The sequence below is a fragment of the Chelon labrosus genome (genome assembly GCF_963514085.1).
Source record: "Chelon labrosus genome assembly, chromosome: 18".
In the NCBI taxonomy this organism is placed as follows: domain Eukaryota; kingdom Metazoa; phylum Chordata; class Actinopteri; order Mugiliformes; family Mugilidae; genus Chelon; species Chelon labrosus.
The window spans coordinates 16,984,696-17,012,363 of record NC_140351.1 but is presented as its reverse complement, the minus strand read 5'-3'; the positions used below and the strand labels follow the sequence as shown (position 1 = coordinate 17,012,363).

General features: G+C 41.3%; 1 protein-coding gene across 1 annotated transcript in view; it reads left to right on the top strand.

Moving 5' to 3' along the window:
• The window catches only part of malrd1 (MAM and LDL receptor class A domain containing 1), a gene marked incomplete at its 5' end in the record, with an annotated part of 52,911 nt that overhangs the window by 6,024 nt on the left and 19,219 nt on the right, over window positions 1-27,668 (top strand). Inside the window, 15 exons of the mRNA XM_084566686.1 lie at window positions 908-1,039; window positions 2,505-2,657; window positions 4,474-4,579; window positions 5,124-5,491; window positions 6,014-6,459; window positions 8,679-8,766; window positions 8,858-9,037; window positions 9,131-9,287; window positions 10,856-11,012; window positions 11,100-11,210; window positions 12,707-12,920; window positions 13,024-13,271; window positions 14,145-14,433; window positions 20,965-21,210; window positions 22,567-22,724. Coding sequence (XP_084422812.1) covers window positions 908-1,039; window positions 2,505-2,657; window positions 4,474-4,579; window positions 5,124-5,491; window positions 6,014-6,459; window positions 8,679-8,766; window positions 8,858-9,037; window positions 9,131-9,287; window positions 10,856-11,012; window positions 11,100-11,210; window positions 12,707-12,920; window positions 13,024-13,271; window positions 14,145-14,433; window positions 20,965-21,210; window positions 22,567-22,724 — 3,053 coding nt within the window. The remainder of the gene's footprint in view (window positions 1-907; window positions 1,040-2,504; window positions 2,658-4,473; window positions 4,580-5,123; window positions 5,492-6,013; window positions 6,460-8,678; window positions 8,767-8,857; window positions 9,038-9,130; window positions 9,288-10,855; window positions 11,013-11,099; window positions 11,211-12,706; window positions 12,921-13,023; window positions 13,272-14,144; window positions 14,434-20,964; window positions 21,211-22,566; window positions 22,725-27,668) is intronic.

The following is a 27,668-nucleotide window of genomic DNA, read 5'->3' as shown; positions in this document are numbered from 1 at the left end:
TAGATTTTTAAATTTTTTTTTTCTTTTCTTAATCAGATACCAATAAGAATCTACTTTAAAAAGTAAATGTATACAGGAAACTCCTTCGATGGAGTTTAGCCACTGGTTGTGGTGAAGCATAAATCTGGTCGAAACACATTTATCTGGCCGCCATGTATCCTATAACAGCTTTTTAATAGGGAAATTATGCTTTTGTTTCACAAATTAGTTTTCCCAATTATGTTGTAGTCACAGACATAATTATCTGCTGGTTTGTGCTACTTTCTTTTAGTTTAATGAAGCACCTCATGTAGCACAGAATCTCCTTCTTTATTTTCTTCATGACAGGTCCAAGCAAACCTGCAAAAAACATTTTTTGACATTTTTTTTTAATGGTATAATTCCACAGCATTTTTGACAGGTGATCTGGTGCCTGTGGTCAAGCAGAGTAGAAAAATTCCATTTAAATTGACGTGTAAACAGTCAACATTTCAGCTAACTGTTTAAGTGGCAATCTCAAAGTTTTTAGGCAAAATATTAAATTTTGTTTTTAAGAAGTTAGACAGTAATTGGCCTTTTTCCATCATTCTGAAAGCAACCGTTTTTATTTTATTTTATGACGCAAAAAGTGTCAATGAACAGCAGAGCACAGTGAAAGGAGTTGTTTGCCTCACTGAAAGGTTGGAGGGGTGCGGCCTGTCGTCTGCAGCTCTTCATCTATCAGATCACTATAGCTGCTCCTTCTTGTTCCATTGCTCCCTAAAATATTACAAACTGCTGTCAAAAAATGCCAAAAACTGAAAGTGCCTCTCGCAAGTGATTAGAGCAGTTCCATTAAAATGATAGATAGATAGATAGATAGATAGATAGATAGATAGATAGATTCGGTATTAGAGTATTAATGTCTGATTTTTGATTCCTATTTCAGAGGGCACTGTTTCCCCTCCACCTACCTGCCCTCCCTCATGGTTTGCCTGTGGAGATGGGAAGTGTATTGAGGAGAGCAAAGTGTGTGACTTCACCCCACATTGTCCACATGGAGAGGACGAGGCCAGCTGCCGTAAGAACCTTATTACTAAACCACATTAACACCTTAAGATCCATAGTTGGAGTTTTTCCTTTTGCCTTTACACAAGTTCCTTTGTATTTAATATAAAACCACAGGATGCCTCCAGGTTATGTAAGAGTGACAGTATTATTTTATTTTTATTTGCTGCAGTACAGAGCTGCGAAGTGATACAAGACGTTAGGCCCGATGTGTTTTTCCCCGTCCTTTTGTTACTGAGTAGACAACATGAGACTTTCCTAGATAATGTAACAGCTCTTTGGGTTTAAGTTGCGAAAATTATGTCAACTTTATGTTTGGTCTGTCATTTTGACACCCTGTCTAAACCAAGCATCAACCTCCGGGGCTAAGACATGCAAGTGCCAACAATTTCAGCCACTTGAGGCATGTTTACAACCTGGTACAGCAAATAGTTTTCGTCTATATAGCTAAAATGGATGTGTGATTTTTTTTATTCAGTTATAGAGTTCTCAAAACTTATTCTTAATTTAGGGCATGGCCATTTTGAGCGGGTGCCTTTACAGGTTGCTAGCTTGCCTGCCTTGCCTCACTCTTCACCTCTTTGCCTATTTTGGATTACTTGAGGGTTAGGCAGTGTCAGGCTCTGCTAAGATGGTGATGACCAGAGTGACTGTCACTTTGAGCTTCAGCACTACTCGTCAGGAATCCTCTGAGTGGAGAGTTCCTCCATTTTTGTATAGTCAGTGGTCTAAATACCATAGTACTTCTAGTTATTAGCCTACAGTTAACAATAATTGGATAAAATGCACCTTAAAAGCAGTTCTTAACCTTTTTTCTAAAATGTTTTGGACATTATCCAGATACTTTATGACACAGTCGTTAATCAGAGAGTTTTATTCGGATCTGAGCCATGCTAGTGCTCCATCTGTGACTCACCCAACATTTTCTGAAAAGAATGAGGATTTTACTTATATGAACAGGCATGCCTGAAATACCTGCTCCCTAAGTCTCTGCACAGTCAGACTCGGGCCATAATTTCAAAATGAATGCAAAATTGGCTGAGAATCCACAAGTAAATTGATTTAAACTGCACATTTTATTGTGAGCTTTCTCAGCACTGCAGCCTTCAGCTTTCATTGGATTTTTCGTGCTGAAATGCACTTTCATTGACCCCACTTGTTTTATGCACATAGGGTTATACCGTACCTTGGCTTTTCTTCATCAAAGAATCTCCTTTTATTTAATGGAGTTGTAAATCATTTGGACTGGTGATTTAACCAGGGATTACTGCAGCTCCTCACACTTCATATGCAATATTCCTAAAACGATAAGATAAGATAAGATAAGTTAAGATGAGATAAGATAAGATGAGATAGGTAAAATAAGATAATCTTTTAATTTATCCCACAATGATTTGCACCATGTTGGGCCTGATAATTCATTCATTTACTCTCAGTCTCAACTTTTTTTAACCGTTTCTCTGTCTCTGTTCATTCAGCCTCTGAGTGTGACTTTGAGGCTGGTTCTTGTGGCTGGTACGAGCTCACCCTTGGCGATGGCTTTGACTGGGTGAGGGGCTCATCTGTCGAGGTACCCCCAGAGTATTATGGTCGCCCGCCACCACTGGACCATTCTACTAACGGCACTGAAGGTACGGAAACAAACTCATCAGAAATGTACAATAGCGGTACAAGCAGTCAGTGAAAATAAGAATAGAAATGTGATGAGCCGATAAAGGGATTACACTCTGTCCAGGGATCTTGGTCAGAAATAACTGGAAAAAGATAATATTGTCTACTGATTAAATCACAGTTTAGTCTGCAGAAAATAAGTTGCTGTCTGTGCTTTTTAAAAGATAAGACATTTGTGGAGAAATGCTTCCTCAGCCATTTGACCACCGGAAATAAATCCACATTATACACTTTACCACAATTCATTGAAATGACGACAGTACAATAGTCTCTCCCAGCTCTATGTACCACACCATGTTACTTCATGTTATACTTGATAATGTTCTCCATATCTACCCTCCAGAACAGACCTGACACTTCAAGGCATGGTTTTAACAAGGAGTCTTATTGCAGGCTGACTCCACGCAGGCACCATCTGTTGTTTTTGTTATGTATGTTGTGTGAACACGCTGTGAAAAGATGCTCTGTTAGGCTTTGTTTTGGAGGCTGTGCAGACACAAAACTAAGGCTTTGTGAAATTACACATGTCCTGATGGGAGCATCTGTTTGAAGATGTAAAAATATGACTGTAAGCATCCAAAGTCTTACCTTGTCTGCAGCAGTGTGAAAGCATGTGGTGTTGTTCAAACTGAGCTTATTTGACATATCCAGTGGCTTCATATTCTGCCGTGGAACAGGTGTCATTTTTCCTTTTTGAAAGAGTTTTAATGAGCAGTACAACACAAACATGTCACAGGAATCTTTTAGCATCTGTTTTGCCACACAAAAGCATCTTGTGTCAACCGTTAGCTGCAGTAGCTAGCTAACATAGCCATCATGCTCTTCTTCTTGCTGCAAAATATTAATTTTAATCAAATGACATGTTCAGCTCCCTCTGCTATTCAATGAAACAACACAACTGCAGTCGGTAAGTTCAGTCATGATGAGGAATAAATATCTAGCTAGCTAAACTCTAGCTTAGCAGTAGCACTAGTAGCTTAGCATAGCAGCCATAACTGTCTCCTCGGCTTGTTACCAGTGGAAGTTGGTGCAATTAAACTGCCTTCATATTTCATTTTAATATAAACTTAATTTTGAATTACATTATCATTATGAATTCAACATATATGTATCAAGGGTACATAGAAACCAAGCAAAACAGAGCTAGCGTCACATTTACACTATGAATTATGGATCCTAAATCAAAATCATTTTCTCGGGAAAAGCTGAAAGAAACGATGTTAGTGGATTCAACATTTTTTCCACTTACAATATTATAGGTATTATGTGGCTTAAATTAAATGTTTTCCATGCGTTTAGGACGACATTAAATGCCCTTTTACTGAGCTTTGTTGATTAAGCAGTTGTAATGTTATATTGTCAGGAAACCAGCATGGTTTGAATGATTGTATGAAATGAAATGGTCTTCTAAACATCACAGCTGCATGAATTGTTCATTTGTTGTCTGGCTGCAAGCTAAACTGCCAAGATGCCGTTGCCACAGTAACTTCAGTGGACAGGATGTACGATTTACTTTTTAATACTCGATTATTATAGACTAGACACTGAAATACAAACGTTGAGGGAGAGGAAGATAAAAATGTTCCATCCGGCAGGAAAAACGATGTGGGAGCTGAAGTTGTTCAGCAAATGAACCTCTCCACTTGTCTGCTTTCGTAACAGTTTCAGCTGTTTTTAAAGGTGACTCACTGACCGTCTGGTGGAACATGTTGTTTGTAGAAGTGAAATGAATGCTGAGTATGGTTTGAATACTAATTGTGGTCTCACTCACTGCAGGTCATTTCATGTTTATATTGAAGAACAGCAGCAGTCTGTATCCGAGAGCTGTTCTCCGAGGACCCTGGTTCAAGGAGTCCGCCTCTGGCTGCACCATGACCTTCTGGTGAGAGCCACAGTACATCCTGCCTCCTTTATAAACTCGGATTTCTTTTGTAAGGCTACATCGTTGTTCAACATGAGTCCTTATTATAACTTCAATTACTCCATCTGTAGTTTCACCCACAGCTGTCTCGCCAAGTTTCTGTCTTTCTTAATCTTTCTTAACGCCCATCATTTCATCCTCCGCAGCTCTGCTCTCATAGCACTTCCCTTATTTCCCAGTCACAAACAATGAAAAGATACGCATCTGAATCTGTCATGTTTTGACAGTTTTATTCGCCCTAAAAGTTCGTGTCAGATGACAGATTATATTTTTCCACTCTGTGACTGCCTGAATTCTTCAGGCAGAAATGTGCAGGACGTTTATAAATTTATTTTTTTCTTCAGAGTAGGTAAAAGCCCTGATGCATTAAGTCTAGTAAACATATTCATTATCATATGAGGAATTCGTGATATATAACTTCTGAAGTGACAAAGTAATTTCAAACAGGCTTCACTGGAATATTTCTGTCTGTAAAATTTTCCATCTTTCTCTTTTCCCCCCTTAGGCATTATAACTCAGGCATATCTGTGGGGGCTGCTGACATGTACCTCCGGATCAATGGAGATAACAACAACACTGTCATATGGAGAGCGTTGTATGATCAAGGAACCCGCTGGATCAAGGTCACCGTGCAGCTTGGACGCATCACTCAGCCCTTCCAGATCTCTCTAGCCAAAATCAGCCTGGGCGTGTTTGATGGCTACTCCGCTTTGGACGACGTCACCTTCAAGAACTGTTCGATGCCCCCGGCGGTGGAACAGTGTCCCCCGCACACACATTTCCACTGCGTCCACACAAAGGCATGTGTGGAGCATCTGCAGCTCTGTGACCTTGTGGACGACTGTGGGGACGGATCAGATGAGGAGGGATGTTGTGAGTCTCTACTGTTGAAAAAAACAATACAAAAAGAAGCACTGTCAGTGAAATAGGCTTAAAATGAAAAGTCAAAGTACTCATTGAGATGAATTTATTTACTTTAGTAGAATCCAAGTTTCAAACTGACTCCAGTCCAAAGTGTGATAAATCTGAATGGTTGTGAATTGATTAATTGGGTAGGAAAGAATAAAAACTCTGTTGGTTTCTGGAATCAAAGTTAGTTTACAGGGCTTCAAATCTACAAAGAGTTGTATATAGCCTTTTTGTAGCTCCTCTAGGAGCTGCATGAAATGTGGTTTCATGTGAGTTGGTGTTGCTAACGCAAGAGAATCTTAAATCGAGCAGTCATATTTTCAGATTATTTTATTTTTTACATTTTATTATAGTAACTATACAGTGGTTATATTATAGCTAGTTGTTCCTATGCCTGCTTGAAAATCTTACTCATCAATCAAGTGAAGTTTTATGCTGTTTCCTGACTCCAGTGACATCCAGGTGTTTTTCCTTCATGTCTTACAGCTCCAGAGCTGCAGTGTAACTTTGAACACGGTCTGTGCAACTGGAAGCAGGAACAGAGTGGAGGAGACGTATTTGACTGGACTCGCATCCAAGGCCCGACTCCATCCTTTAATACGGGCCCCTGGAAAGACCACACGTTAGGCACCAGACGCGGCCACTACCTCTACATCGAGTCCTCGGAGCCACAGGAGTTCAAGGACACAGCTGTGCTGCTGAGCCGAGTCTTCCAACCCACCCACCTGCGTGACAAGGATCCATCCAAGTCCCGCCACTACTGTGTTTTCCGCTTCCATTACCACATGTTTGGATCACATGTGTTCTGTCTGGCAGTGTACATGAGGACCACTGCTACGGGCCGTGGTCACATGCTGTGGGTTCGATATGGAGACCAAGGAAACCTATGGCACAGGAAGACTCTCTACCTCAACAGTGCTCGGCCTTTCCAGGTAACTGAGTAAAATAGTCTTCTGCTCCAGTAAATAGGACTCAGTTAGAGAGTTTACATCCACATTAGTGACACAGTTTTGAATTTTATCCTGTGATATGTTGTTTTTTAATTGGATTTTAATTATTACCCACCACTGGCCAACAAATACAAAGCATCAGTTGACATTGTAGCTGCAAACTTAGCAGAGAATGATCAGACACTGGTGAAGGTGTGCAGGGTATATTTTGGTATGTATTACTTTGAAATTAGCAAAAATGTTAATATCTCACTTCACTTGAATTCCCTGACTCATTTGAGCAGTGCTGGAGGAAATATTCAGATCTCTTACCTAAAAGTAGCTAGTGTGGCGTAGCACGTATGAGTCCGTCGACATGCAATTTAGATTTCATTATGGGGCATGTTTCAATTCATACAGAGAAAAAATACCTGTGTATGCAACTGAACAATCAAAGAACAAATTCAACTCCATGGTGCTAAGTGGTGTCATGATATCAGATTTTGGCACAAAGTCTATGAATGAAGTAAGATTCTGACAATTTTAGCTGTATTCAGGCTTTTTCGGTCATTATCAGCCTGTCAGGCTGCAGGAGCCGCCATAATAGTGGTTGGACCTTAATGTTACCCCGCTATAAAGATTTGTGACTGATTCCTTTACTATAAGCAGTATTTTATTGGTGTAGCTGGTTAAATTGGGGCCACACTGTGCGCTTTAGTTTGAAATAAAAATAACTACCTTTGAGGCAAATAAAGTAGAGTAGAAGTAGGCTAAATTGTAAATTAAAAAAATGGATATGACGTACACATATGACAATGTATCTCAAATATCTCAGTGTTATACTCACTGTTATACAGTACTTGTGGATTTATTTACATTGCACACTGGTTAAATCTTAGTTTAAACGCTGTAACATCCCACTGTGAATCATTTGCATTCATTTATTGTGTAATCAAGGATAGACAGGTAGACACGAGCTCCATGTCAGTTCCCCAGCTGGCAACAATGAAACGCTAGTGGAGCATGGACTCTTCATTTAAAAGCGCACTTTAATACGTTTCGTGCTTAACACTAATCACTGAAAAGATGGATGTTCTGTTGTCAGTACTCATGAGTGAGAATGACTTGACAGACCATACGCATCAAAAACAGGAGCTGTGTTTGTCAATTAATTGACTGCAGAAAGGGTAACTGTAAAAAAAAAAAAAAAAAAAAAGATGCTCTGTTGAATTTAATTTGGGCGAAGAGTGATCCACTTACTTTCACAGTTGGCCTGTGGCCATGAAATGACAAAATGGAATGATCTGAATTGAGTTAGTCATTCGTCCCAAGAGTCTTTCAGCTTAAAAAAAACCCCAAAGAACACAGAGTTACATCGCAGCCGAGTATTACAACTGCTGAATTATTTCCAAGACATCCTGTTTGCGTAGGCAGCGAGTGGAAATGGTTGTTTATTGGGAGGATATTTCAGAATGGGTTTGCAAAACACTGCATCTTGAAACACTCACATGCTGCTTCAGATAAACACTACACAAGCTCTCCTTGCCGTCCCTTGTTCTGCAATGAACATGTGCACTGGTCTGATTAATAGAGTAACGCTATCAGCAGAAAACCTTCCCTTACTGTTGAATTTCAAGCAGTTTTTTTAAAGCCTGATATGAGCTTCTCTTTGTTCAGTATTTTGTAATTACAGTCCAATAAACAGATCTGTAAACTGTGATACAACTTTAATAGTACAGTGAGGAAGAAGAAAATACTTTAACACTATGAGAGAAAATCAAAAGGCACACAGAGGTACCTTAGATATCACCATTTTAGTGATGTTCTGTACATAAAAGACTTTAAAAATGATGGCTGCATACCATTATATTGATACAAAGGCACATTGAGTACACTCATATGAATCACTAGAAAGTTTTTATTTAGTATTCACTGTAAATATGTTTTCACATTGTTCACGTGATGTAACCATGATCTGAATATTACTTTAACTGAATTAAATGTGTATCATGTTAAGGAGATTCAACGTGACGTAGTGATACGTTAGTACTGACTACTACAATCTGAACCTCACTTATACATGGTTGATTGGATCATTACCTCACTTGCAGAAAGTACACAAAGGCTTGGTAATACTGCAGCTAAATCTTGACTCCCACACAGTGTGTAGCCTGTGACTATAATCTTGTGTGTCTACTGATGTTTATTTTTCCCATTCCCAGATTTTAATTGAAGGTACAGTTGGAGACGATCTTAACGGAGACATTGCCATTGATGACCTCTCTTTCCTGGACTGTGAACCATATGAAGGTAGATGATCTTTTAAACGAGATGAACTTTTTAGGGCGATGCTGTTTCCTTTGTTGATCTTTTTTCCTTCTTCTGCTGTACATTGCTCTAGGAGAGCTCCCAACAACAAACACCACCACACCTGTAGTGACCACCCCAGCTCCCACGGTTCAGCCCCACAGCTGCCCTGAAGGGGAGTTCGTGTGTGGGGCGCATAAGGAGTGTGTTCCCCTGAGTCAAGTGTGTGACTTCAGGCACGATTGCTCTGATGGATCAGATGAAGCCAACTGCGGTAAAACATCCACAAAGCATTGTCAGTCTCTGCGGTGTCTCTCAGTTCTTTTTTTCTTCTTCTTTGTCACATTCTCCTTTTATTTGCCCGCAGTGAAGGAAAGGTGCGACTTTGAAGGAGGGGATACTTGTGGTTGGACGACTGTCAGCCCCTCTTTGATCCCAGCCCACGCATTTTGTTGGTCGCCTGATCAAGGGGAAAGCATTCATAACGGAGAGCAGTTCCATCGTCCTATTAATGACCACACCCTGTAAGCATCAAGTTTATGTCACAGATTTTAAGCAAACATTTTAAACATCTAATTTTATAATCTGTCTGAGGAAGATGTTGTTTCTCCTAATGACCTCATTGTTTTCTTATGCCTTTGCATGCCCTATTTCACTAGCTTGCTAAACTGTTTTCCTTAGTGGCATCTAGATGCCAAAGGTTGCCTAGCAGAGGTGTTGTTACAATTTATTACCTATCCTAACACTTGAATGCCAAACATTTGGGTACACAACTTTCCATTTCCTAACCACAAGCCGATGAGATCCACTTCAAGACAGCAACTAAAGAAAAATTGCCTTTTTTAAGTGTATCATTGCTGTTATTGTTACTGAATGTGTGTTGGTCCCATCTGTAGCACATACACGATCGCCTAATTGCCCTTATCTATGTTTTACTGACGGGGCGGTGAGAACAGACAATGGCAGCGCACTTTGACCACTGCATTTATGTCATCTCTTCCCTCGGCCAGAATTGCAGACACTTATCTTCCTTTCTTCCGGCCTGCCTGAAACCCTTCCCCTCACTCCTACAGCGGCCTTGACTCGATCGATAAGGAGTGAGTGAAATGGAGATGGGAAGCGATGTCTTATTTAAGCCAAGCGGAGCCGCGCCTCTTATGGGAATTTAATAAAGTGAAGCAATGAGGGTTGGAGCAGACACAGGCATCGTCCTGACGACACAGATGAGACCAGTGAAGGCGATTACAGCACTACTTATCTTACTCTTGCTGCTTGTGCGGCTTAGTTATTGACATGCCGGGCTATAGGCTGGAGAACAGAGATGAATGAGTATCAATATTCATACATTTAGCTATGACGGTTCTGCTGTTTATTTTCTGAATGAACCAGTTGAGTCTTTTGTTCTATAAAGTGTCCAAAAAATGTAAGGGGGAATGTTTTCAGTTCAGTTTGTGTGATGGGACTGGGTGTTACATTCTCTTGAGATTCAGCACAACACTGATCGAAGTGGGGAGAATTGGTTTGTTACAACAGCTAGAGATCAGGAGACGTGCCTCAACCGAAACACACTGATTAGGCTACAACACTACAACACTAGTCACACCGGCGGGGGACAATCCTCCATGTTGCACCCAGGTCCTCCTTTGCAGATCACATAATATCACATATTTCGTCAGAAATAAAACCTGATACATTCAGTTTAGTATCCATATCCTTATTATTCTTATATTTAAGAAACTAAAGAACTAGAGAAAACAAATGCAGCTAAGAGGTTTGAAAATATAGCCCAACCTTGAAAAAGCTCCTTTTCTTTTTTTTTTTTTAATTTAGAGAAAGTGAAATAACTTAAGGATTCAGATACATTTAGTTTCAGTCTATTTGTTGTGTTGTTGCTGATAAGCACCTACAGCATATGCTCTTGTTTAACAATGCACTATACGCCTACAAATCAGACAACAAGTCAGTGCCTGAAGGCCTGCATCAGAGCATGACTAACGTTAAATAAACGGCCTCCAGTACACAAGACGGCCCAACTATTGACATAAGTATTCTTGAAACTCTGATTTCACTGCTCTCTCTATTCCCCTGACAGTAACAGCGCTGTGGGTTGGTACATGTGTGCGGACAGTTCAAACGGCGGCTACGGTCAATTCACCGACCTCGAAACACCTGTCATCTCCTCCACTGGGCCACAGTGCACCCTGATCTTCTGGTACCACATGGTTGGGTTCACTGTGGGATCGCTGCAGGTGAGAAGAGCAGAATAATACAGCTCTAGTCTGTGAACAGGGTCTAGAGCAACGCTGCTATCAGTTTGCTTTCTGTATTGTACGCAGGTGCTGCTGAAGAACTCGAACTTCACTCATGAGGTTTGGGCTCAGACTGGTAACCAAGGCAACAAATGGAGACGAGGAGAGGTGTTTTTGGGGTTATCGAACAACTTCCAGGTGTGTAATTTTGTTTGTATGTTATATAAGCAGATTAAATGCACGCATGAGGACCGGGAGTTCACTGGCTCAGAGAAGGCGGTCAAAGAGGCAAATACATTATTCACTCTTATTAGATAAGAGTGGTGACGTAGATTTGACAGCATGGGAAAGTAGAAGAGATGAGGAACTAAAAATATTGATCCAAATGTCTGTTGTGATCTTCCGTTGAATGTATTACATTGCCTTCACCACCACCTCCGTGTTTTGTTTCCCAGAATTTATATTTATTCAGTGAATCACTAAATTCTGTATACGGACCTTTATATGGACCTATTATTAGAGACTATACTATATACTACTATATTATTAGATATAGTGTATTTTAATTAGAAGCCCTGGGATAGACTGGTGACCTGTCCAGGGTGTACCCCGCCTCTCGCCCCGTGGCCCTTCACAGGACAAGCAGTTACAGAAGGTGAATGAATGAATGAATTAATTTTAATTAGATCCATCTCTGCCTTGTAAACATCTGCACATACCCAAGTCAGTGTTTATACTGGTCCTTTAGAGATCCCCACTTACGGGAATTAAGTTACTTACTGAAGTTAATAAATATTTCATTCCATTCAGTGCACCACCATGTCAGCATCTTTTGGACAAAATACCCTCTTATTGACTCTTCCTTCCCAGCGTGTCTTGTTGAAATGGAGCAGTACATAGATTTTTTTTACTAAAAACAATGTCACATTGTTTGATATTGACTTTATTTGACTAGCTTTTGTTAGCTTTAAATAAATATTTATGCAGAAAAAGTGAAGAAGCTGAGTAAGCAGACAGATCTGCTTTAATGCTTAAAGCAAACAAATGGGACTCTTCATGGTTTGGGGTTTTATATGTCAGAGTAAAGAGCCCCTTTGTCATGATTTGTATCCCATTGTTTTATACTCACTGAAGGATCGCCTCTTTGCTTACACACACATAGGAGTTGCTGAGTGGGATCACTTCACTTACAAGGGTCTCAATCAGACATGTTTACCTGTTGATCAGTGGTCGTCTGACTGTCTGACTCTAATTCATTCTAATGAGTGTGACAGTCAGAGTCTGCTGGGTGCTTGTGATGGTGTCTGTCTGCTGAGGTTATCCCAGGTCACGGTGTCCACACACGCACACACACGCAGAAACCCAGTGTCGGCTCTGGTAATTGCAGTCAAAGCCATCCATTTGACCAGATACCACAGCGTTTGCACATTCTCATTGGTACACATTAACCTTTATCAGACCAGAGAGTCAGATCAGCGCTGATGGGCCTTTTCACATCAAACCTCTTTGAGAGACTACAAGTGCCCTTTTCCTCTATTCCTCTGAACTCTTCATCAGCCTAAAGACCCAGGCACAGATTAACTTGAGTCATTTTAAGACTATCAGCTCTATAGTTGCTATGTCCGATAATATTCTATGTCTAAAATTGTGATTATGTTCAGAAGGATGACCCCAGGTTTGTTGTCCTTTCTCAGGTGGTGTTCAGAGCCAAGCGAGGGATCAGCTACATGGGTGACGTGGTGATAGATGACGTCAGCTTCCTGGACTGTTCCCCTCCTCTTCCTTCAGACGAGCCGTGCACACCTGAGCAGTACGCCTGTGCAAACGGCCACTGCATCCCTCTGGACAACCTGTGTGACTTCATTAACCACTGCGGGGACAACTCAGACGAGAACCCTTACATCTGCCGTGAGGCCTCTTCTGATGTCTGACCTCTGACTCCTGGTGCAAGATTAATTTCCAGATAACCGCATAGTTTGGATTGATTTCTTTCTTTATTGCTGTCTTTCAGAGGGTTTCAGCGGACGCTGCAATTTTGAGTTTGACCTCTGTTCCTGGCGACAGTGTCGAGAGGATGATTTTGATTGGCTGATCAAAGCCGGCAGCACTCCGACACTTGGAACGGGGCCGTCCAATGACCACACCCTGCGAGATCCCTCCGGTCACTACCTCTACCTGGAGAGCTCTTTCCCTCAGGCATTCGGTGACACCGCCCGTATAACAGGACCCCTACTGAGCAGCAGGAGCTCACAATGCAAGGTCAGGTCAAGATCAAATTATACTTTAGGGAGAAAGATCTATCTCTCAGAAGGGAAGTGCATACTTGTAAAACAGTCAAAGGATTCCAATAAGCTTTGAATTTCAAGAAATTCATTCTTAAATTGTGACCTTGTTGTACTTGCATTTACAGCTAAAAAAAATGTGATGTAACTAAACGAGCAATTAGAAACTGAGTGGATGTGAATTAGAAACTGAGTGGATGTGCTTGTGTACGTGCCAGTGTGTGAGTTTGTCCGTCCTCCCAGCTGTCAGACTGATGCTCCACCAGGAATGAGTTTTTGATTGACTGCCCAGTTTGCTCCGCGTGTCGTGTCGGTCTTATCCTACTGCTGACCTGTCAATCAATCTTGCAGTCAGCAAAAAGGCCCCAATTAAAATGAACGGAGGGCTGTGCAGGAGAGGGGAGAGGGGAGAGGGGGGAGGGGGTGCTGTAAGAGGGAGGGAGGAGTTGTGCTGCTGTTGCTCATGAACATGCCTCTGTTTGGAAAGGAAGCAATAAAACATGTCACTGCCTCACTACTACATGATGGAGAAACCCTTTATCTCTCCATGCCTTAATAAAGAGAAGAAGAGACTCATGGGAAAAGCTCACTGATCTCGTAACTGACTGAGTGGATTAAAACTTCATCGCCTTTGTATGGCGTTTGGTTCTTTACCTATTTTGTTGTGGAAATAGGAAACTTGTTAAAATGAGTGATATCAGTGTAGCAAGCAAGAGTATTTCTCAGTAGACACAGAACACATTACTTAGAAATAGTTCTATAAATGTTAATTACACTTGTCACTGTAAGGATAGTAGTTTGTAACTGATACACAAATGAGACGTATGTTTCATTTCCCTTCTTTGCCCAGATGCATTTCTACTATCACATGTCTGGAGACGGTATCGGGACGCTCTGCGTGTTCAGCAAAAGCGAAGGACATCTTGATCTCCTACTGAACCTGACAGGAGATCAGGGCAACTACTGGCAGATGAAGGAAATCCCGCTGAGCGGCTCCAGTGACTTCCAGGTCATGTTTGAGGGCAAGGTGGGCCGAAGTTCAAAAGGCGACATCTGCTTGGATGATATCACCTTCTCTCCGGGGTGTCTGCTCGCCACTTCAGACAGCTTAACGGACAACACTCCTACACCTCCTCCAGGTAACTGGTGTCTTTCTTTTTAAGCCATGCTGAAGGCTTGGCTAGGGATGCAGTGGCCGCCTGTTGGTCAGTAAATGCACGACTTAGGTTTGAAATGGGTTGGACAGGACCAGAAAGTGTTTGACTTGTTGTAACAGCAAGTAAAGCATATGTGTGTTAATAGTGGCTACGTTTCACTCAGTGGAGGTCCTGTTTTCGTGCATGGTGATCATCATGAGTTATGAGTCAGTGGATTACCTAATGGAACCGGGCCGTCATTGTTTCCACCTGTGCTTTTCCAGCAGTGATAGGTTTAAGTCTGTTATGAAGAATGTCTGTTGATAGGCCTATAAAATCCAGTGGTACACTACCAGTGGTGACCTTTGGTAGCTTCAGTACAACATTAACTCAGGTGCAAGATTTCACATGATAAAGACTAAGGCCCTGGTCATACCTGGTACTGACATCTGCCCTGAGTGATCAGATCACAAGTAGCCAGGTTTAAGTAAGTAGTGTTTCAGAACCACAGTCGGCGTTGTTTGTAGAGGTGTGTCACCATGTGGGGACACGATACAAATTCAGACCGTGCACTTACATCTGACCTGGGCAATCCGATCACACCTAGCCACCTTTCAGTGCATGTGTTCAGACCTGGCATTAACAAATGCGTCTCCAGCCACTTCTCCAGATCCAATCTCAGTTTTGCGCTCTGTATGCAAACTTTCAGAAGAAGCTTTTTGTGTGCGCATCCTGACTTGGTCACTTTATTTCTGACTTGACATAAGTTGTTATGCATTGATTTAAGACCTGTTAGTTGTTTTCGAGACCTGCACAAAACTATTATAACCCAGGACGCTTCTTTATGCACCATTATCTCCAGTAATAATGGTAAATGAAGACACCGTTGATTGAGGCTGCTCCAAGTGGCTCCTTGTACATTAACATGACAGGATCAGTAATTAACATGTCAACACATTATTTAATGAGACAGGGTACTCATATTCAGTAATTTAATTTGTTAATTCATATTCATATTAATTTATTATTTAGTTAGTTAACAGCTACAAGGTATTTTAAAAGTCTCTCACCACTGATAAACAGACATCACTTACAGTGCTTTTCCCTTTTTTCTGCCAATCATTTATAACAGCAGTTGTGTTTTTTTCTTTTTCTGAATGTTTGAGGCAAATCTCTGCTGATGCAAGAGCACGCGTGTTGAGTATAGATGGTCAGTAATATGTGACTCAGGACACATTGCGTTCACACTATTAAAGGAATGCAGACACATGTGACCCAGACCAGCTCCAAATGAGGTCAGAGATCAGATCTCAGTGCATCCTGGGGGTGTTCACACCTTTACTTGATGCTGGTCGCTTATGATTAGATTCCCCAGGACGGATGTTAATGTAAGGTCTGAATGGAGCCAAAGACTCTCACTCACTGAAAACACGCATGTTAAGTTATATGTTTATTTATTCCAAACTGGCCTTAGTTATTTTATGGACCCACACAAAGCTTTTATTAAATTAGATTTGATTATAACTCCCAACTCTGGAAATTCCCATACACAGAGTCACTGCTGTGCTGTTTGCACATAGCCTACTCATATTCAGTCATTTAGTTTGTTAATTCTTGTTTGGATTACGTGAAATTTAGTTTATTAACAGCAACAAGAACAGGATATTTTAAAAGGCTGTCTGTGCTAATGAACAGAAAACAGTTAAACTATTTTTGTCTTTTATCGTGAGCATTAAAAAATATTGTATATATATTTTTTTTCACATGAGTGAAACAAAACTTGGTCAAGAGGACGTCAGTTGCCTGGACAGTCTTTAATTTGACTGAGGACACACTTAGTGTTCACACTACTAAGATAATGTGGCCCCCAGTCCGCCTTTAAATGCGGTCTAAGTGATGGGATCTCGAATGTGTCCTCTGTGCCTCCTTAGCTGTGTTCGTATCCTTACTTTAAGATGACCACTCTGGATCAGATCATAACGATGCATGTTAATAGCAGATCTGAACCGGGCCTAAGATGCAACAAGACATTGTCTCTGCCAAACAACAATTACAGCGAAAAGCTTGGCTTGTTTGTACTTGAGCTGTAAGGAAATGCCAGCAAATTTCTCCAAAAGACTGGATACCCAGATGAAGGCCAGGGTGTAGCTGGCACATAGTTGTGATGGCTTCTGAAAGGCACTTTAATAATGTCCTTTTAATTCCACTTTAGAAGGGAGAGGGCTGGCACTGTAGTCCCTTTCTTACTTGTAGTAAATAGCTGTGCTCCTGATTCCCTTAAGCTCTGTTTTTGTATATGGGAATTTTATCGCAATACTTAAAAATGATTGTCTGTGTGATAGGAACTTAGCTGTAGAGCCCCAAGTGCCAAATCAACTTATTTTATGGATTGAGAAAAGATATTACTCTACTAAGATGGAGATTTCTGTGCAGTTTTAATGACTTTCACCATGATAGTTTGCTGTTATGAGCAATCAGAAATGAATAGCTGCTGGGATATTACAGCATCACTTACATTTGGTGGCCGTTTTAGAAACTCATGTCGTATTTGGCTAAAGCTAAAGGCTCTGCCGTTCCAGAAGTCATTACAGTAAATATGCGTCGGCTTTCCTGATAATTGAGTTCACATCTGTTGGTTATTTGTGTTGAATGTTTGGATTGTCGAAGTCTCCTAGTTTTTCATTTCTATTTAAAGAATAGGAGAAGTTTGTATTAAATGTGCAATTACATGAAACACTAGGCGCTGAGTTACTTTGTTTTCTGTGCTCTGAGCAGCTCAACCAGACCAACAGTATGTCTAGATATGCTGGAAATGAATAATAAAATGTTGTTTTCTTTTGACATAAATTATGAACATTGTACGTTACCTGCTGAAGGCAGCCACACTGTCTAAGCACCGACTACAGGGAACCCATCATCGCCTGCATCTCAGCCTTGGGAGCTATTCAGATACTAGAAGTTCCTCTGCATCACTTAAATTTTTCATAAGGGAAACCCTCAAGAGGCAAGAGAAAACAACAAGTAATGATTTATTGCCATTGTCACTGTGGCTATAATTGGCCTATTAAATGAAAGGGCTTTCTGTTGTATCGGATATCTGGCAGACGAGGGACTTTCTGGATTGTCTGTGAGTTAAAAGGGATGAAACCGTGGAGCTGCCTGTCATTTTGACCAAACCTTCTCTTCAGCTGGGGTGTGATGTGTGGGACTTTTCCTCGCAGCTGTCTCTTCCCCTTAACCCTCTCGCTGGTTCGCTGTCTCTTTGCATTTGTCTGTATTAGTGCTTACAGTGAACAGCAAGAGTTGCGCAGAGAGGGAGCATTAATCAGTCACTGGATGTAGTGTGGTCTCGCTAAGATCTAACGCAGGCCTGCACACTAAAGATAATCCTGTTAAAAACATTGAATGTCTGTTCAACAATTTATCTTCTTAATCTTCAGCTCCGTTCGCTGCCTGTTCTGACTTTGTAGAGATTCAGGGGGACAATCTAATGCTTGTTTCTGCCTCGATGATGGTAACAGCATTGGTGACTTCTGAAGCAGAGCCTCGATTCTTAACGTGTATGTCCACAAAAACTCAAATGATGCAAAATTTAAATACTTGTTATTTGAGTGACCTGAGCTGTTTAGTACCTTGATTAAATTATGTGAAGGTAACTTACTTTTGATACTATTTAGGTTACAGTTCCTCTGGACTGTCTGTGCAACAACATGGATATGTTTAGATGTATAAACCTTGAAGTTAATTTAATGTGTGTGCATGTACTGCATATACAGTATGTTTATATGTTTATGCATGAGCTATTGATTGACTGTTTAATCACAGCAGCTGGCAGAGGCATTTCAGTTTATAGAATTACTAGGCCAGACAGAAAAATAATATAGAGAGGGCAAAAATAGGCAGAAGGTGTTATTTTTCTATTCTAAAACAAGACAGAACCATTTTCTGAACACGTCAAGGAGGTGCATGCGAAGCAAGATGGAAATAGACGGGGAAGTGACTAGAGCGTGGAGGTATTTAAAGTTAATCTTGAAGGTTAAGTCAGGGAGCAACAGCGCTGCCGTGACAGTGAAGTAAAGTTCATCCTGCCATTAAAGAGTCTGCAGGGAGAAACCTATTCCACCTGTGTCTTAGCAGCTGACGGCTGCAGAGGACGTACAGTAATACCGATGAGCCCAGAGACAGCAGGAACTGTAATTATGTACTGCAGCCCCACAGGGGCTTTTTCTTCTGCAGCTTCAATCTAAATAATCCCATCACAGTACACGATAGAGCAGAACGCCTGGCTGCTCACATGCTTTGTGTCTGTGGGTGAGCTTTTATCCAGGAGAACGTAACTGAAGGACAATCCATTCAGATAATGTAAATCTCACGGAAAGGCCTGTCATCATATGCTTAACATATTCTGAGACGTCTATGTATGAATGCATGTATATCCTCCATACAGTATACTGTGTGTGTATGTGAACACTGTCGATCAATAGAAGAGAATATATCTTTACTGATGAGGATGTCAGCAAATCCATTAGTCAAACCACTCATCTGTGTCTTTTCTCCTTAAGAGCAGCTGTCATGTTTCTGACAAGTGGATGCAGGATATCGGAAGATTAATTCGAATCAGAAAATAATGCAAAAGCTGATTTATATTTGCACTTAGAAATCTAACTATTGATTATGCTTTACATATTGGTGACATTGATGCTGTGAGCAACACATAAATACAACCCCCAACAAACCCATGTTCAGGACCGCAGAGCTGTTTTGCAAAGTATTGCTTTAGTTTTTCAATGGTTTTGAGAAACAAACATAACCTCAAACAGCGAAGCTTGACATCTCAAAAGCGACAGTTCCCAAATAAGAGCTGCAACAAAGACCGTTTACACTATTACCGGTCTAAAAATACAGCTCTGGAAACAATTTTTTTGTTTGTTTAAAAATTGTCAGAAAACGATGAAAAAAAATCCCCAATGCCAAAGATGTAGACACAAGACCTCCGGGACCTCCAAACGCTTAAATCAATACAGTAGCAAAATACATATTTAAGTCCATTTGTAATGCATTTCTCTCTTCATATTGTTTCTTTGTGTTAAAGTCCCATCAAGTCTAAGGAAAGCCAAAAGGGACTTTTACATGCCCCTCATTCAGCGGCTGCTTTATTATGTTTCAACTGTATAGTCTAATGCACCTCTATGTATAAAAAGCGCTTTATGTTAATATTTCAAAAATATGTAAATCGTGTTTAGTGATCAGGTCATAGTTAAAGGTGATGTAGTGGACTAAATAATATTGAAAATTGTTTTGGTAAATTAAATGCAAAGAAATGTAAATGTATGATAATGTGTCAAATGGCGATGGGCAATAATGATTCCATCGTATTTTAAATGTAACAGGAGTAGATCAGTGTGATTGATCTTTAAATGTTCATCTCCAGCAGCGTTCTTGCACCAGGGGGCAGTATGCCACTCAGGGTGTCAGACCCACGTACTGTACGTGAGGAGAGCGGGTCATTGGTGTGAAGGCCACATTGCACACAGCAGTGCCAGCCCTAAAGCTAGAGTAACAGGTGTAGAGAGACTGCAACTGTTGCAGGAATTTCAGAAATTGGAGCTTTTATTCTAGATGAATCCACGTTGAGCTTCAGTATGCAGCAGAGCCGCCTGGCTCCACGGACAGGATCTGTGGCTTCCTGGCTTCCTATGTTCCTTTGTTGGGGCGCATTGCTTCTGGTCCTGTGCATCTGAAGAGGAACAAAGGATTAGGAAGGACTTATACCCCTTTCTCTCCTTTAATTACAGGGACCACCCCTCTTCATCACGCCTCATCTCCCTTTCTAGCACTCCCCAACGGCCAAGCACTTACCCCACAGGAATGTCTGGCTCCAAAAGAAGCAGATTCCTGCCCCCTACAGCAGCACCACCCAATGATACAGTGATCTGGGCTCACAGCTCTGTGATCCTTTGTCTTTCTAAGCCTCTTAAAGAGACCCCGATGCTGCATGCTCATGGTCCCCCCTCTTTTGAGCTGACTTCTGCAGTAAATACTCACTCTTGTGGTGCTGATTAATCCAGTGAAGCACACATTAGCTGTTTTGTAGCAGGGTCATCAGTATATTGACTATTTATTTCGGTCTGACATTTTATGAAACACACGCCAGCTTCCTTTACTTAAAATATGAAGCCTGTTAGCATAACACAAAAACTGTCCCCTTTAAACCTTTGTTTAATACGTATAAAACTTATTTGTAGGGATATTTCTGGGCCAGGGGCAATGATTTCCTGAAATCTCTTTCTTAAACATGGTTTAAATATATGGAAAAATGCTGATCCTGTTATGCTAAGTTAGCCAGTTTCTGTGTGTAACTTCATATTTAGCATACGGTTGTTCATCAAACTCATCAGACAGAAAGTCTGAATAAGTGTTCTCTGACCTCAGAGAGCCAATGCCAACCTACACTACCCTTCAAGGCAGAACTGTTCCTGTATATACATTTATGCAGCGGCCTAGTTTTATTTTGTGTGTGTGTCTTATATTCAGGGTCCTGTCCCTCCGGCTTCCTGCCTTGTGAAAATGGCAGATGTTTCGCTCCGGGGCAGGGCTGCGACTTCACAGACGATTGTGGCGATGGCACAGACGAAAAGGATTGCGGGACCTCCTGCTCTTTTGAGAACGGCCGCTGCGGCTGGAAGAGCTCCCAGGCTGATAATTTCGATTGGACGCTGGGGACCGGATCTGTCCAAAGCATACGGCCTCCGTTTGATCACACCCTGATGGATGAGAACGGTACGTGTTTGTCACGTTTCCTCTCGACCAATTTAGAATTTGTTGATTAGCTCAGAGTTTCTTGTATTTCTGTGGCGGTTTATCCAGGTCGTGATAAACCTAAAACAAGGCAACTGGACATGACCTCTTTAAACTCCTCACCTTGTATAACAGTCAGAATCTCAACAGAGGCACTAATAATTAAAAAGAAGACACCATCCAGGTTAATCTGAACAGCATCCTCATTTTGCAGGTGATGTAGGTTTCAGCTGAGCACCACCCACACATGTTTTGAAATAAAAACCCAAACTCCTCACCCGTCATTTAAAGAAGCTACTTGGATGAGTGGTGGAACATTTTCTAGAAATCCTGTTGCCTTCATTTTAACTTTGTTTTAGATACTCTCCATTTCCCATTAAAAACAGAATCCCCCTACCGTCTTTGAATTATCATTGTATAATTGAGCGTGTGCACTCTTTTCGTTTTGGATAATCAGAGTGAATGAAACTCCACCAATTTAAAAAGTTTCACCCAGTGAAGTCTGAACCGCTCCCTCGTCTCTCCCCAATGTTTAAATGCATGGCTGAATCACTTAAGAGATAAAATCAATAAGCTGCGTCTCGGCGTGCGAACGTGCTACATGTGAGAATTCAGGTGATTGATGCAGGCCTCAGATTGCTTTATATTAGTGTCCATGGAATAAATCAACACGTGTGCACATAAGACGGTGGTGCTCTTTCTTAGCATCTTGAAGTTAACCCTGACATTTTCAATCCTGATTGATTTGGTTACACTCACTGTGATTGCTACGGTAGGAGGGGGTGATCTCGCTGTGGCTTCTTGTTCCATTGCAACCTGGCAAAAATGAAATATTATCCACTGAAACATGCTGAAAATGAGGGCATAAATATGCTGTCATCCTTTTAACTATATCCAGATACCTGGATTAGCTGTGTGAAAGATTGATTACATGCTGCAGGGTTTTTATAAAGACAAGTGCTGGACTGAATGGCTTTTGGTGAAAACACGCACATCAGAAAAGAATCTCAAGAATCTCTCAACAAAACTTTAAGACATTGGTGTTAAGACTGTTTGATTTACTGTTGAGTCTAATTGACATATATTTGTGGAAAGACAGACACATAAAAGAGCAGCTGTACTCTGTTTGGTTTTGTATTTAATCCATTTTTCTCAGGTTTCCTCCCTACGTCAAGAGTTTCACTGAGGAACTGAGTGGAGCCAAAAGGTGGTGAGAGATTAGGAGACGTGTCAGAGATTTCTCCGCGACCCCTGGGCCTCACTACCCCCTTGCACCCTGTGACCGTCTCAGATGATAATCAGCTCCTCTCTCCTCACTCGTCTCTTCTCTCCCTTCAGGTCATTTTGTCTACCTGGAGGCTACACCAGTGGGGCTGAAAGGTGATAAAGCTCATATTAGGAGCTCCGTCTGGAAAGAGTCCAGCACCATCTGCAAGCTCTCCTTCTGGTACTACATTTCCCGTAAGGCCTCGGGAACCATCCGACTCCTGATCAAGGTGAGCCGCGTGGAGGGGAGTGTTTTGATTCAGATACGCACTCAGTCATGATGAGGATTCATGTCGGCCCATGACAGTCTATAAAAGACGAACTGTCCTCCAGTCAAGAGTGGTTGTCGTGGTTACGCTCAGTCAGAAATAAAGCTTGATCATATTAATTTATGTTAATGTGGACAGTAATCACATCATATTAGCACAGCTGTCTCGTGGTCCCATTAATTTGGTTAAAAGAGCGGTGCGGCTGTCAATCTTTGCCAGTGTTTGAACTGTTGATCATCTGTAGGGGGGGTGGAGCAGAGTGATGGGGGTCACGGTCACTCCCCAGCCAAGAGCGTCCCAACCCCACCATCTGGGCACACTCCGTCCCTGCCAGTTCTCAAGGCCTCTAGCTTGTTAGGCGTTCAGCCATCTACTTTGCGTACGCATGGTTGACTTTCAGGGATTAGGATTTCTGTTTCTAGCTTTCTGCCTTTTAGATTCGGCTGTGACTTACTGAGCCTCCATCCTCTGGTACTTTCAGTTTCACTTAACTTCATCAGGTGTGACTCGAGGTTTACGGTGTAGGCATTGTGCATGAGTAGATTTATTGGCCCACGTGGGGACATGTCGTAAAATACTCCCAGATCAGCCACAGCATTAAAACCACCAACCAGGGAACCATTGATGATCCCATTACAGTGTAATGTTTTTCAAGGAAATGTGGGTCCTGGCTTTTTTGTGGATGTTACTTTGATACGTACCACCACCTGAACATTGTTACAGAGCGAGCACATCACCAGTGCAACTGCAAGATGGTGTTTCTTGTATCCTGGTACCGTATGTTCCCGAGATAAGTGACGCAGCTATCCACGTGATGCAAATGAAATGTGATACATCAGACCAGGCCACCTTCTACCATTGCTCTGTGGGCCAGTTGTGATGCTATCCTGCCCTCTAAAGTGTGATGAACTGTGTGTGCTCTGACACCTCTCTGTCAGAACCAGCATTACCTTTTTTTTTTTAGAAAATTCAGCTAGAGGTACTCATCTGTTGGAGCAGACCACATGGTCCAGCCTTCGCTCCCCGCACGCGTCAATGGGCCTTGGTCACTCATGATCCTTGTCTATCCTTAGACCACCTTTGTTCCGACCACTGCAGACCAGGAACACCCCACAAGTGCTGGAGATGCTCTGTCCCAGTTGTCTAGTTGTCCTGTGCAGGCAAAAGCGTGATATAGTGTAGCTTGTTTTCACTGAGTCACAATGTTAAACTGGTTGTATACATTACCAAGAACACTGGCACTGCCAACGTTATGGATAGAAATATGCATAATTTATGTTTAAATAATGTTGGCTAAAGGTTACGGTGCATGTGCAGCCGTGTTATGAAATAATTTAACCTTTGCAAGAATACAAATTATATTATATATATTTATGTTTTTTCTTATAGATTTGTCATGAGTCGAGTCACATGTATTGCAAATCACAAGTGAATATTATTTATTTTGATCTCATCATGGGATTTATAGACACAAATATACAACATCAGAAACCTTTTCATTTATTTGTGCGACTGAGCTCCAATGGAACATAAATTTACATCACAGCACACGTGCATGTACACGTTACACATACTGATGCTTCATTTAAATTTGCCTATTATACAAATGCGCTGAGCTTTTTATTTCCTGGTGCAGAGAGGAGGCAGCTGATCTTAGATATCATGTGGTGGGTTTTTACCCAGTTTTCAATCAGGTGCTTTGGCTGATAGATTGATTATGTGACTCTCTGAGGGGCAGGACATGATGAATGCGCGTGGGCTGTTTTACATCTGCGCCTCTTTCACATATGGATGAAAAATGTAAAATCTGGCCTTTCAAAGAAGGTCAGCTCCAGACATTAAAATGAGGCGCGGAGTCGTTTACACACAGAGATGCAGACATAGAGGGTGATGAGTTCAGGGGTCATCCTGTGCAATTTAACACATTTAGTGAAGTGTGTGCGGGAGAGAAAGGAGGGAGAACCAGCGTCTGAGCCCAGCTTTATGTTGCTTTAGCTTACCACGGCTCATAAATGACGTTAAGTGCATGTATGACCTACAAGGTTCAAAGACGTTAGCACTTACAGATTATTGCTTTCATTTACATTATACTGTAGCATTTTATAGCTTGACACATACAAACAAACACACACATTTGCACAGCCAAGTCACTCTCTGCGAGCGTCAGAGTGTAAATACAGTTTGTGCCATCTTTAAAGGTTGATTGAAGAACAAATGGAGTTATGTTAATGAAGCTATAGACAATGGGTGGGAGGGAGGGGATCATATTTATCTGGCAAGTGTTTCCCCCTGTGAAGTCTGTTAGGGGCTCAACAGGCCTGTCTATTTATATAACCAGGACTGTAAGTACAGTAAGCTAGGGACTGAATAAAATTGGGGGTCTTAACCAACTGTCCAACTCCCAAATGTACAATGATGTGTCTGCATGCATGTCCTATAGTTGGATTTATACATGAAGCGTGTAACATATGCTGCAGTGGGAGGGCCCGGAGCTTCTCGTGAAGTATAAATTACTTTTCCAAAATGAACTTTTTTCTTGTTCTCGCAGCCCCGGGAGCAAGAACAAATTTCTCGCTTCTCGCGGAGTATATAATAAGCTTCAGTGTGAAAGTGACTAAATCTGCCTACCAGTACCTGAAAGCTCACACATTTTAAGTGTAAAGTGGCATAAAGACACAGCTCATTGTAGTGATTATAGGTGAGGCTAGCCTAGGGTTAACATATTTACAATAACAGACGTAAGAGTGATGTAAATGTCCTACTGTAATTCTCTTCCATGTTTCACAAAATGATGAATTCTTCCCTTTACATACTTCTGTTAAATTAAGGATTTTCTGTAGCTGCAATGACTTTTCTTTCTTTTTGTCTCATCAGTATAAATCTTTCCCCTCATTTTCTTTCTCTTTCCTTGCAAGGACTGTGTTATTGTTTCTAAAGGCAGGGTGTTTGTTTGCCTTACGAGCAGAGGTAATTTGAACAGTCTACCTTTATTACAATTGCTGACATTTTCTCATTTATATAATTATGTATAACTATATAAGTGTTGTTTGTTCACATGTGGCTGTACATCTGGCAGTCAGCCCGACCGATATTTTCCTCCAGTGAATTATAGAATGACAAAGCTAATTATCTGAACATATTCTGGATTGAAGGCATTGTCCTGTAACAAAAACAATATGCTAATATCCCCCCGGTGTTTTTAACTGAGCGGAAGATAAGTAGAAAAAAAAGCAGCGTGAATTGACGGTGAGCTGACAGAAAAACAGCTGCCAGCGGTTCTTTACAATGAAAAAGTCATGAATACAAATTGGATTCCAGCTTAGTGGAACATTCAGTATATGGCTAAAACACTGGGGATTACAAAACTTCAATAAAACAAACATTTTGTTGTGATTACAACTGGGTTTTTCTTTTGGCCTCTTGACTTTCGCTGCAAGGGGATAATAAAATGAAATTATGTAAATGTACATCCACTTCTCTTTGAGAGAACTGAATTTGCGGCTGCGCCGCTTTGACTGCGAGCTCAGGAAATGAAGCTTCACATTGATCGAATAAATGCCTGGACTGATATGCCACCCAGACATCAAATGTGAGCCGTGTATGCCGGTATCTTACACTCGTCAGTCGCTCTAAGGCTGCTTTTATGGATTGAGCCTTTACTCCATGACATAAATCTGGATAAGTCTTGCTGTAACGCTGCCTATTAATCTGTGCGCTACTCTCACAGTAACAAGATTATTTCAAGCCAGGGCTCTACTGGCGTAAAGCGGAGGAGACAGCCTGTGCATGCCTCACCCAAGGGTGCATTTTAATAGGCTTTCAAACTGCAGAGTCGAATGTGACATTGCTCGTCCTCTGGTTTTGAGTACATTAGACCAGGTCTCTTTTCACTGTAGCCAAGCCTCTGGCCACGTATTCCAACTTCAAGTGCAGCAGGTTTGATGTCTTATTTTTGAAAAGCCTACAGTTTCTGGGGTGTTTACTCGTTTACCTCCAGAAAGTTTCACCCCTATGAGACTGATTCCCAAAACGTGAGACATTATAGACTTGCAGTTATGCAGTCACCTTTACAGAGACCAGAGGACGAGGAGGCTGTTATGAATTATTGCAGGGTTACACCATTCTTAAAATTAGACTCATAAACCTCATCAGGGTGGGTAGATAAATCTATACGTTCCACTATTAAACACTAACCAGCCGCGGCTTCTCTGCATTGACCTGAAGCTTAAATAGATTTTTAACTATCACTTTAATCATCACAAGTGAGAAATGAGGTAGAAAGTGTGTGTGCATATTTCTAAAATATCTGAGCAATGGTTCTTTCAATCTCCAGTATATTGCCTCTGCTTGCCAAAAATCCAGGGTGATGTGCTTACTTTACACTTCATTCTTCTTGTTTGCTTTTGCAGATCTGACCCAATCAGGGTCTGTCTCACTGACTTGTGAGCCACAGTCCCAATCATTTTGGTAAAAAAAAAAATATATATATATATAAGAAAGTGAAAGTGTATGCTACCATTGTAAGAGGAGAAGATATCTGGACAGGCAGATGCCAATCAAAAACGCATACTCCATTCCTGATATCTAAAAACAAGTGCCACTTCTTTAGAACTGAAGAAGAGCTTGGAGGACTGGAGAAATGTCTTCAAGAAAACTCAGACAAGTTCAGCTGCCTTTGTTGTAACTTTGTTTTTAGTTAAGCCGTGACCTGGATGACTGAGAATGAACCATGAATGTGACCTATCCAACTATTTGTTGTTTTTTTTTGTTGCAGTGTCTTCTCATGCTGTGTTCACACCATAGACTGTATAAATATGGACAACGTGTCCCCACTTCCTTGCATTGGCCAAACTGACGCTATTTTCCCGGGGATACATCCCATACACTAACATGGAGGAGGTGGAG